The following is a 12,661-nucleotide window of genomic DNA, read 5'->3' on the forward strand; positions in this document are numbered from 1 at the left end:
CCTCAAGGATGAATTGATTAGATTTTGGTGGTCAAAGGTCAAAGGGCAAGGTCACTGTGTCACTGTATCACTTTTATTGCCACAGTCTGGTCTTGTGGCGGGTGGTTCTGGTCTTGGCAGACCTCAGTCTCTTGCCGTGGGGGAGTGTCTTAACACTTTGAGTGCCACGGCCCTTGGGCAAAAGGTTGCTTGCTGTGCCACATAGGCCGCAATGCATTTTAAAACAGTCATATAATTTCTTTAATAATTACTATGTAAACACTGAACACGCACAAATAACGATGAGACTCTCTTCTATCACCTGCAAAAAAAAGTTTATTGATCCCATTTTCCGTTCTTTAGTTATGAGCCGGAGAAGATAGCTTGATTGAACGAAAAACAGAGCTTTTTTTCTACGAGCTGAGATAATGAGCCTTTTGTGAAATTAAACATTTCAAGCACATCACTGACTCTGAAGCTAATTTTCTGATGTAGTCACACCTCAAAAATAATTTCCTTCAATAAAACAGTGAAGGCAAGGGAATTTTGTTTGGAAGAATAATATTTTTAGCTGAAACCAGCAGCGCTGGCGCCTGCATGCGCTGCTGGTTGCAGCTTCTTGCTGATCTTTTGCTGCTGGTGGGCATCGGATATTCTGGCTTGCGTTTGCCAACCCTGTCCTGCTGTCTGGGTCTGTGTTGTGTACTTGGCTCTGCGTGCCCACCTCCCCCCCTCCTCCTCCCCCCCCCCCCGTTGTGGGAGGAGTGTCTCTCTGCTCTGCTGTTTTCTCTGCCTGTGCTCAGCACTGAAAAAGTCCGCTAGATCCTGCTTTTTTACAGCCGCGTGTACCAGCTCCCATGCTTCAAGTTGAGAATAATAACAAATCCACGGCTGATCATGCAAATGGGTGTTGCAGCGGACACGGAGGCTGTTGCAGCGGACACCGAGGTGCTCAATTGTGATAGCAGATTGGCTGCTGCAGGGGCACAGCTAAACGTTGCTTCAATGAAGCCGCTGCATACGGACGGATGCGATGCGATTTCCTTTCCCCCAATGACTTCTTCTGTGTGTTTCACTCCACGTTCTCTCATCTGGAGAGCGCTGTCGCCACCTAAGGGTTCTGTAAAATAGGTTAGACACATTCAATACCTCTGATATTGTAAGAGGCGATGTAAGAAGCTGAGATGGCCACCCCCCCGTCAAAAAAAAAAAATCGAGTTATTGACGCCATTTGGTGTCGCTGGCACTCTACGGTAAATTTCTAATGACGCCATATGGCGTCGCTGGCACTCAATGTGTTAAAGAGTTTGTGGTCAAAGTGGGAGGGGTCAGCCATGATCTTGCGAGACCGCTTCAGTGTCCTGGCTGCATGCAGGTCCTGGAGGGATGGCAGGTTACATCCGATTATATTCTCAACGCAGCGGAGGATGCGCTGAAGTCGGTTGATGCGCTGAAGTCAGTTGATGTCTTTGAGAGTGGCAGCAGCATACCAGGCGGTGATGGAGGAGGTGATAACCTCCATACAACCATAGTACCATTATACTAGCTGGCTATTTTCATAGCAACAGGCAACAACATGTCATGGATGTCATGTCAACGTGGATTTACATTCTTGCAACAGCGATCATAAAGGCAGTATGGATTATACCAGACATATTGGAAATACCTGGTAAGTCACTTTGCTTGCTGTAACTGTCTGTAGTGTCTGATAGCAGAGCTATCCAGCTGGTTAGTCAGCTAGCAGCTGCTAAAGTCAGTCAAGTCAATTCAAGTTTATTTGTATAGCACATTTCATACACAGAGGCAATTCAAAGTGCTTCACATAAAATGGTTGACAGGAAAATAAAAGAATAGAAGAAGAGAATAACATGGACATTTAAAAGCATCACAACAAACTTTATAAAAAGTGTATTAAGCAACAGGCGCAGCAGTTGCAAAAAGAGCTAAGAACTTATAGAGGACTCATTGGGTTGCACACTAACACTGCATCCCTGCACACTTACACTGCATCCCTGCACACTTACACTGCATCCCTGCACACTTACACTGCATCCCTGCTCACTTACACTGCATCCCTGCTCACTTACACTGCATCCCTGCACACTTACACTGCATCCCTGCACACTTACACTCCATCCCTGCACACTTACACTGCATCCCTGCACACTTACACTCCATCCCTGCACACTTACACTGCATCCCTGCACACTTACACTCCGTCCCTGCATAGTAGAATAAATCAATTTATCTATAGAATAAAATGGACATTTAAAAGCATCACAACAAAACTTTTAAACTTTTAAAAAAGGGTATAAAAAGTGCATTAACACATTCAGTGCCAGCGACGCCATATGGCGTCATTAGAAATTTACCGTAGAGTGCCAGCGACGCCAAATGGCGTCAATAACTCGATTTTTTTTTTTTGACGGGGGGGTGTCGATCTATGCCTCTTACATCGCCTCTTACAATATTCAGAGGTATTGAATGTGTCTAACCTATTTTACAGAACCCTTAGGTGGCGACAGCGCTCTCCAGATGAGAGAACGTGGAGTGAAACACACAGAAGAAGTCATTGGGGGGAAGGAAATCGCATCGCATCCGTCCGTATGCAGCGGCTTCATTGAAGCAACGTTTAGCTGTGCCCCTGCAGCAGCCAATCTGCTATCACAATTGAGCACCTCGGTGTCCGCTGCAACAGCCTCCGTGTCCGCTGCAACACATGATCAGCCGTGGATTTGTTATTATTCTCAACTCGAAGCATGGGAGCTGGTACACGCGGCTGTAAAAAAGCAGGATCTAGCGGACTTTTTCAGTGCTGAGCACAGGCAGAGAAAACAGCAGAGCAGAGAGACACTCCTCCCACAACGGGGGGGGGGGGAGGAGGAGGGGGGGAGGTGGGCACGCAGAGCCAAGTACACAACACAGACCCAGACAGCAGGACAGGGTTGGCAAACGCAAGCCAGAATATCCGATGCCCACCAGCAGCGAAAGATCAGCAAGAAGCTGCAACCAGCAGCGCATGCAGGCGCCAGCGCTGCTGGTTTCAGCTAAAAATATTATTCTTCCAAACAAAATTCCCTTGCCTTCACTGTTTTATTGAAGGAAATTATTTTTGAGGTGTGACTACATCAGAAAATTAGCTTCAGAGTCAGTGATGTGCTTGAAATGTTTAATTTCACAAAAGGCTCATTATCTCAGCTCGTAGAAAAAAAGCTCTGTTTTTCGTTCAATCAAGCTATCTTCTCCGGCTCATAACTAAAGAACGGAAAATGGGATCAATAAACTTTTTTTTGCAGGTGATAGAAGAGAGTCTCATCGTTATTTGTGCGTGTTCAGTGTTTACATAGTAATTATTAAAGAAATTATATGACTGTTTTAAAATGCATTGCGGCCTATGTGGCACAGCAAGCAACCTTTTGCCCAAGGGCCGTGGCACTGAAAGTGTTAAGCAACAGGCGCAGCAGTTGCAAAAAGAGCTAAAAACTTATAGAGGAATAGACTATATAAGAAACATGACTAGACACACATAGATAGTGATTGAGAAACAGCTGTCAGCAGTTAAAAGCGACGGTAAACATAAAAGTCTTTAGTCTATTTTTAAAAGTAAGTAAGATTGGGGCAGATCTGAGGTTTTCAGGCAATTTGTTCCAGCTAGCAGAAGCATAGTGGGTAAATGCGGCCTTCCCATGATTTGATTTGATCCTAGGGAAAAGCTAATTAACGTACATCAGCTGACGAGTCTCGGCCAGAAAGACTGCTGTTCACCTCCCGTGTGAAACGGTGGCAGTTTCTTTAGGGTCACTACAAAATGTTTGCACTGCAGATTAACGGTTATTATATATATGCGGTTCCGGGTCGGGGCACGGGTCTCATGTCTGCGGGGCAGGGTGGGTTGCGGTACTGATTGATCATATGTGCGGGTTTCCGGAGCGGGATCGGTATTGCACGTCGCGGGGCCTGGTCTTGAAAATCAGACCCGCGCAGGACTCTGGTGCAGCTCCCTCACTGTTCCCATTCTCCACGGTGACGCCTCGTTGCTCAAAGTTTGGTTAAGCATTTACGTGATAGTTTAGGCTAATGGACCGGATCGGATTGTACTTGTGCCTCCCGCAACTGTCATTTTGCACTCTGGCGAAGATACCATCGCCATGTTCCGAGCGTAAACACAGGTTTGGGTGTCACCCATGTCAAACCAGGCGTGTTGGTGCTAAATGTTGGCTACAAAGATCTTGCGTGCGCACAATTTTAAGACCACCTAATAGCAGGTTTTAGCGCGAAAAACCCCACTGTGCCTGAGTACACGCAGTATTCTCCACGCAGCGCATTGCAACTCCTGGCTTGGATAACTTACGCACGCCATGGATGTCCCTCGCTCTCCAACACCTCGCACGCGCACATACTCTTCCCTCTTCAGAATGCCACGTTGATTTTCAACTATAGCCTACATCAGTGTTTCCCAACCGGGGGTACGGGGACCCCTAGGGGTACGCGAGCACATTGCAGGGGGTACGTGGAAAGATTGAGGATTAATACAATTTATTTTCAGATGAGAGGAGAGAGAAACTCTGCGCCGCAACTATTGTTCTGGGGAGCCCCAGCGGCTCCCCGGAAGGTGAACTGTGACACCTCTGTGAAAAACAAAAGAAGTCGTTCATGCTGGCTGCAGGTCAAACAATAGCTCTCACTATGCGTAAGTGGCTCAAACGCCCGACTGATCCGGATTTCGGTTCAGGCGAGCCAAGCGAAAGAAGGAAAAGGGAGGCCAGGTCTAAACCCCGGCTGTTCAATGAAAAATACATTTTGTATGGATTTACCTGTACCTCAGCGGATCCACCGCAGCCACAGTGTTTTTTCTGACGCGAAGTCCTGGCAAATAATTCAATGAAGCCAGCTCATCTGCAATGCCACCAGAGCACCAAACACGCAGCATGATCCAAATGCTGCATGTGATATTTTTTGTGATATTTGTGTGTGCTATTTTGGTGTGATGTGCACTGATTTGAACTTTTGCTTTTTGGATCTTATGTGTGACATTTTGCCTGGTAACAGCTGCCCCCAGAACTGTCAAAGCTTATGAAAGACAAACTAGCTCAGGTGTCTTTTTAAAGGTGCCAAGTGACTGAATAAAAATAGTTGAAACTGTTACTGTGTGACTCTGAATATATCTATCTCTATATAGGCTATATATAATCTTTTGTTCATTCTCAATAAGTGTGTGTGGGGGGGGGGGGGGGGGGCACTTCAAGTCTGGTGTTAATCCGGGCCTGGCACAAAATGGGTGAATTGGGTGGGAAGTGAAAAAGGCTAATATAGAGGCAACCTGTTTGCAATATAATTTATATCTGATATCTTTCCTTGTCATTGCCAGACGCCTGGAGATGTTATTAAAACAATAGACTTTGTCATATTTCAGTTTGGTGACATTGTTAACACATTGACTGCCAGCCATTTTTTTTTTGCTGTAGGTAGCTTCTGCCAGGCCGTTTTTTGAGGATTCTGGCTCATTTTAAAAGAGCCGAGGATTCTTTTCTGCTTGGAGTTTGTGAACACAAAGTTCAGAAAAGTACTAATAGAATGTGTGCTTTCTCTGTCTAAAAGAGTTAGTTTGTAGAGTTAGTAGTTATGTAGATATTAGCCGTTGAGTACAGCATGGTTTCAGCTGTCTCAGACTGAAAGCTGAGATAATCGCAGTTTTGTGAAATTCAATCAAACAGGCAGAACAGTCACTTTAACCATATATTTTTGGCATCAGTGAGAGATCAGACATCTAAACAATATAGTTCTGAACGCCCTCTCCTTCAACTCCTCCCTCCGTGGGCGTGTCTAGTGGCTTTCAGCCTGCGTTTGTCACAAGCCGAGTGCTCTGCTGCTGCTGCTGCTGCAGCGAGTTCGAGCAGCCTCCCTCCCTGGCAGCGAGTTCGAGCAGCCTCCCTCCCTGGCAGCGAGTGTGGATAGGGCTCACTCGACTCTTGGGTTTGAGAGCCCCGATGAAGCCCCGTGCGACTCTAGGCTTATGCAAATTTGCAATCCCCCGTGTGCTGCTGCTGGCGCTGCCCGAGAGCGGCGAGTCTGGTGACTGATGACTGTAAAATCGGCAAGCCGTTTCCTTGAGAATGGAGGAAGCAGCAGCGGGAGGCGGCTGCTTTTGGTTGACTTTCTCTCTGTCGGGAGGGCACCGTCGCCACCTAGCTGGTCGGTAAAATAGATTATACACATTCAATACTTCCAATTTTTTTTGACGACTCAACTCGTCGTTGGCAGTGAACAGCTGGATTGTGTTTGACGACTCAACTCGTTGTTGGCAGTCAACGTGTTAAAAAGTAGAGCTGTAACAATTAATCGATTATCAAAGCAATATAAAGGTTACATTATGACAATAAAAAAAGGAGCAGCTTTGATTAATTTCAATATGTGACATCATCCTGCAGGTGTCCTCCCCTCTCCTCGTGTCCATATATGGAGTGTGATCCTTGCGTGCAATTCATCTCCCCTTTGTAGCAGAGCAGGAGCACACAGTTATCCAAGATCATGTCATGCAGGATTGGCTAATCCTATTCAAATCCACGTTTGTGAAGTAGACTAAGCCTGAGCTCAATTGATTATTATTTTATTATTATTATTTTATATGCCGTGCATCCATTATTCTGGATGATTTAAGCCATGCCTACTCTATTCTAATCTGCTGCTGTGTTGTGTCTTGTTCTCTCATCAGATGCCTGTGAACTCTCACTGGACCCAAACACAGCACATCTATGGCTCCTCCTGTCTGAAGACAACAGAAAGGTGACAAGGGTACCAGACGACCAGGAACCTCCTGATCACCCAGAGAGATTTGACTTCTGGACTCAGCTGCTGTGTAAAGATGGTCTGACTGGTCGCTGTTACTGGGAGGTTGAGAGGAAAGGAGGCATTGATATAGCAGTTACTTACCGAGGAATCAGAAGAAAAGGAGGGGGTGATGAGTGTTCGCTTGGATGGAATGAAAAGTCCTGGGATCTGTTCTGTTCTGAGGATTACACTGCCAAGCACAATACGATATCAACACGCATATCTTCCCCTTCCCCCTCTAACAGAATAGCAGTGTATCTGGACTGGCCTGCTGGCTCTCTGTCCTTCTACACAGTTTCCTCTGACACACTGACCCACCTCCACACCTTCCACTCCGCATTCACTGAACCACTCTACCCTGGGTTTAGAATTAGCTATGGTGCCTCAGTGTCTCTGTGTCAGGTACAGGAGGCAAAGACGGAGTCTGGTTCCTCAGTGTCGCTTTCTTCTGACAAAAATGATGGTGGATCCTCTCTAACCCTGTCCAATTTACCTGAGTTGACTATGGATAGTGTGAGTATTTATGCTAGCTTTATAGCACACTACTACAAGTTATCTCTCTCTCTCTCTCTCTCTCTCTCTCTCTCTCTATATATATATATATATATATATATATATATATATATATATATATATATATATATATATATATATATATATAAAACAAAAGAAGGTACCACCGCACACACCGCACAGTGTGCAGTGGTACCTTCTTTCGTTTTGTGCCTTTGTACCTGCAACCTACCAGCACCTGATCATTCCACATTCCACTGGCTGTGCGTGGGGACTCTCCTTTCTCTTCATATATATATATACACATGTGTGTGTGTGTGTGTGTGTGTGTGTGTGTGTGTGTGTGTGTGTGTGTGTGTGTGTGTTTAGTTAAAAATTGGCTAAGTGGGCTCTGTCTGTGGTGGTGTCAGTCACGATTTGTGATGGAAGTGATGTCATCTGTGATGTCACTTGAGCAATTGTGATCAATTGTGATTTATTAGATCAGTGATCTAATAAATTCTTCTTCTTCTGAGGTGTTTTATGGCAGTTGACATCTTTATGTTGCATTACCGCCTCCTTCTGGATTTATCCATCCACTGTTTCCCTACATTCTGTCCCTCTACTCTCACTCCATCTTCGGTCCATGTAATAAATCCTTCTTGGCTGAATCCTTTCTGGCTGAGGCTGTATGAGTGGTGAGTGGTGGGAGTAGGGAGAAGAGGACAAGGGTGAGTTAAGGGGAAAAGGTAGTTTGTCCAGTCTCCACCCTAGAAATCGAGCACTTTCTAGTATGTATATAATTTTGTACCTCTCTGTGTTCTAGGCCCGAACTAACTTTACACCTGAACTGTCTGCCAACACTTACAGGTAATTATATCACAAAATGATATGTATCATATATGTATCTATATATTTAAGCTATAGCTCATGACAGGCCATGATATATGCTTATTATACCACACCTCAAGCAAAGCACCCTTAGGTGTGGTAAAATAAGTATATATCACAGCCTGAAGTGAGCTATTGTTTTTATAAAATGGTTACCAAGTATGGCAATATGAAAGGTATAAACAACTCCTGCAGGTGTGTCGCGGTATCTGGAGAACTGGGGGAGCCCGCCTATATGACGAACAACTCCCCCCTATTTTACTATTGTAAAAACAAACTCTTGGAGAAAAAGTGTGGGAGCTTCGCTCCCCTGCGCTCACAGCACTACACCCCTGAACTCTTGGCAGTTGCTGAACGTAACGTTAGCTAGACAATAAACAGGCTTGGTGACAAACAGCTAATGTTCGCTCACGGCTAATGCTTGCGCTAACGTTAGGTTAATGTTAGGTCCGAGGCTAGGTGTCTTTTTTCCTGGAGATAAGGCCATACAGAAACTAAAGAACGGAAAGGGTTGCAAAGGATGCAGTTGACCAACAGCTAACAGACCAACAAGCAGGATTTAGGAAGAACCGTTCCTGTGTCGAACAGATTGGCAATCTTCGCATCATCATCGAGCAATCATTACAATGGTCTTCCTCACTGCATGTCAACTTTGTCGACTATGAAAAAGCATTCAACAGTGTGAATAGGGAGACCCTTTGGAATCTCTGGAGACATCATGGAGTGCCCACTAAGCTTATGACCTGTAGACTAATACATGAAGGACAGGTTACCAACCGTTTCGAGATCAAGACTGGGGTCAGACAAGGCTGCCTATTATCCCCATTCTTGTTCATATTAGCCATTGAGGTAATGAGAAAAACAACTGAACAAAGAAAGAACGGAATCCAGTGGACTATATGGACACAACTGGACGATCTGGATGCAGAACAAGACCTGTACCTCCTCACAAGTAGGACTTAACATTACATTACGTCATTTGTCAGACACTTTTATCCAAAGCAACTTACAATAACACATTTTTGTCAACAATAGAGAAATCAACTATGCAGCACAGTCTATGACAACTACAACTTCTGAAGGAATGGAGTGGTATTTATTAAAGAGAGTGAGAGATGTTAATTCAAGAAGGCCCCTGCACTGGTGGAGGAGCGGAGGGAGCGGTGAGAGGTTTGGAGCCTGACCATGGATTGTAGGTACAGAGGGGCTGTCTGGTGTACTGCCCTGTAGGCCAGTACCAGTGACTTGAATTTGATGCGCGCTGAGATGGGAAGCCAGTGAAGGTCCTGGAAGAGGGGAGTGACAGGAGAGAATTTGGGTTGTTGAATACCAGACGGGCTGCAGCATTCTGAATGAGCTGAAGCGGTCGGATGTCAGAGTCAGGTAGGCCGGCCAGAAGCACGGTGCAGTAGTTCAGGTGGGAGATGATAAGTGACTGGACCAGGAGTTGTGTCACTTCCCTCTGACGGATTTTGCGGGTGTTGTACAGGGAGACCCTACAGGAGCGTGCTGTTGCTGCGATGTAGGCCGAGCAAGACAGGATCACCCCAAGGTTCTTAGCTGTTTGGGAGGGAAGCACAGTGGTGTTGTCAATGGAGATGGAGAAGTCTGTGAGAGGGCAGTCTTTCCCTGAGAGGAAGAGTAGCTCTGTCTTACCAAGATTGAGCTTTGGTGGGCAGACATCCAGTCACTGATGTCTTTGAGGCATGCAGAGATGCATGCCTCGATTTGGGTGTCTGAGGGGGGAGAGAGCTGGGTGTCATCGGTGTAGCAGTCATAAGAAAAGCCATGAGACATCACCAGACAACATCCACCAGGGAAATATGAAGACTATGAGGATGAATGCAATCAGTGCTGAAGCAATCATACTTGAAGACAGCAGAAGAAGTAGATTAATTTACCTACTTGGGGAGCATCATCGACAAACAAGGAGGTACAGAAGCAGATGTCAATGCAAGAATAGGCAAGGCAAGGACATCATTTTTACAGCTTAAGAACATATGGTGCTCTAGAGTGATACAGCAACAAACAAAAATGAGGATTTTCAACTCCAATGTAAAATCAGTGATGCTTCATGGCACCGAGACCTGGAGAATGACAAAAAACACAATCCATAAAGTACAAACCTTCATCAACAAATGCCTTAGAAGAATTCTTAATATCCACTGGCCAGACAAGATCAGCAACAACGATCTGTGGACGAAGACAAAACAACTACCAGCAGCAGACGAAATTGGAAGAAGATGATGGAGATGGATCGGGCACACACTACGAAAAAAAAAAGTGTCAGACACCACCAGACAAGCTCTGATGTGGAATCCACAAGGAAAGAGGAAAAGAGGCCTGGCGACACCTGGCGACGGGATCTCCAAGCAGACATCAAGAAAATGGGTTACACCCTGCAACAGATAGAAAAGAACGTAAATGACAGAGAAGTCTGGAAGTCCCTTGTCAACGGCCTATACCCCTGGAGGGGTATCAGGCATAAGTATGTAAGTTAGTATTATAACGTTTTCATAGATCGCCAATCGTTATACATGTAGAAAAACTGACTGGAGGGGGCCTTCAAAGGGTAAATGTCATAACTGTTTCATGATCAGGCCGCCTTTTATTCAAGTCAGAGCAGTCCTACATTTTGCAGAACATAATTTTACTCTGAGTTTCTCTATGCAGGAAAACCCCTGCAGCCGACATTATTACTATTATTATTACATTATTACTTACTAACTTATTATTCTTCATCATCTTGTCATGCTTTCAGATATTTCTGCTTACTTGTAAGATTAAGTTGATTGCAAAGTCCTCCTCCTTCTAAAAAAAAGAGGTATAGCACTCCATGGTTTTATAGAAATGGAATTGACTAAAGCAGCTGTTATAAATTATTGCGATTCTGTCTAGTGCTAAATGCGAAGAAATCACATTCAACTATTTAGAAATGCTCTCAGAATTATCCTTGCACTGTGTAGTCTCGTCTGTAAGTTACTCTATGGGGATTTCTGATGTCACATTTCCAAACGTTGTCCCAGGCTGAAAGGCTTCGATGGCTAAAAAGCTTGGGTAAGGCGATTATGGTGAGGCCGTGCGTTTTATGCACAGGTACAGGGAAGCTGGGAGCGGCGGAAGAAGGGGGTGTGGGCGTGCGGTACAGTCCTTCCAACATCTATAGAAGGCAATGATACACGAAACGACTGTTGGGGGAGGGTGAATCATCCCCCCAATCACTTTTGGTCAGAGGGAGGGTCACAGCTTTTTATTTCAGAGCACTCTAAGATCCTACAGTGACCCCTCATTCTCAATAACGTACAGTACAGTAACCATTATGTCTCCTACACAGGTTCCAGTCCCCTGGTCCAGGTGTGTTCCAGTGTACTTTGACTGGTCTGGTGTTTACTATGGCTCAGGAGGGGGAGGTGCTCTACCGGACTGTCCAATGGGATGAGAGCCTCATCCAATCAGCTGGCAAGACGCCTGCAGGCCCTCTGTTCAGCATCCAGTGTCCTCAGGGCTCTGTCCGTCAGCTCCACTTCCCACACTGTGAGACTAGACCTGGTAGGCACATTATTTAATATTGATTATGTATTGAATATTGTTGAACATAATTTCTTTTGAATGAAAAGTAACTCAGTAACTCTGACATGACATGAAATGTTAATGAGTTTTACACCAGTGGAACTAAATCTTGGATGGCTGTGTTTCCACAGCACCACTTCCTGAAAGTCAAATCCTGTCTGTTGTCCATATCACTGATGATGGAATGAGCATTCTCCAGCCACTGGAGATCACAGAAACTCATGTGGTTGTGAACGTCCTCCACCTCTCTATCTTTGGCCTAGTGTGGGATAACATTAAGTCATTGCTAACTTTCAACAAGCCAATCAATGGCCAAGTTCTGCTGTTCCTCCGACGACCAGACAGAAGGCAGAGACGAAAACTCAACGTGTTTCTGCTGCCAATCAACGTTCCTGTTCCGGACGTAATGCTGTTTATTAAGCTATTGTGTTTGTTGCAAGCACAATCTTAGTGTTTCTCATACTTATCTTTATTACCGTATTATATTTTATTTTTATTCTTAGATTTTATTCCAGCCAAAAGCTGTGTGCGCCATTTCTCCTACATTCTTCACACTACATAGACATCAAAAGGTGCAGCTCATTGAAGAATGCTGCGCCTCTGCTTTGATAAGAGATCTGGTGCAGAGTTTTCGCGATATTCGCGATTACGTGCCATTTTTTCCCCCATTCACTTGAATGGGATTTCTTTTTTTTTGCATAAAAACAGCTGTAGCTCAGAAACCATAAGACCTAATAGTTCCCAAACTTGGTATAGGTCAAAACTGATGTTCACTTAACTTCAATTAAACTGTTAATGGCTATTTGAAGGAATACTATCAAATATATCAAACAAATTTAGGGATGCTTTGAAGGCTTGGTGGAGAACCCAGAAGCTATCCAAAATCGGGCAATAAGGATGA

The 12,661-nt window shown here is 44.9% G+C and overlaps 2 protein-coding genes across 4 annotated transcripts in view; one reads left to right on the forward strand and one right to left on the reverse strand.

Moving 5' to 3' along the window:
• LOC310782093 (uncharacterized protein) overlaps nt 1-12,661 on the reverse strand; it is a 576,458-nt gene that overhangs the window by 335,722 nt on the left and 228,075 nt on the right. The window lies entirely within an intron of this gene.
• LOC310782094 (NACHT, LRR and PYD domains-containing protein 1-like) overlaps nt 1-12,661 on the forward strand; it is a 137,388-nt gene that overhangs the window by 117,823 nt on the left and 6,904 nt on the right. The window contains exons 7-10 of the mRNA XM_083642773.1: nt 6,692-7,320; nt 8,126-8,169; nt 11,525-11,739; nt 11,892-12,163. Of these exons, the coding sequence (XP_083498899.1) occupies nt 6,692-7,320; nt 8,126-8,169; nt 11,525-11,739; nt 11,892-12,163 (1,160 nt within the window). The remainder of the gene's footprint in view (nt 1-6,691; nt 7,321-8,125; nt 8,170-11,524; nt 11,740-11,891; nt 12,164-12,661) is intronic.

Source organism: Poromitra crassiceps (genome assembly GCF_964638095.1).
Source record: "Poromitra crassiceps genome assembly, chromosome: 9".
In the NCBI taxonomy this organism is placed as follows: domain Eukaryota; kingdom Metazoa; phylum Chordata; class Actinopteri; order Beryciformes; family Melamphaidae; genus Poromitra; species Poromitra crassiceps.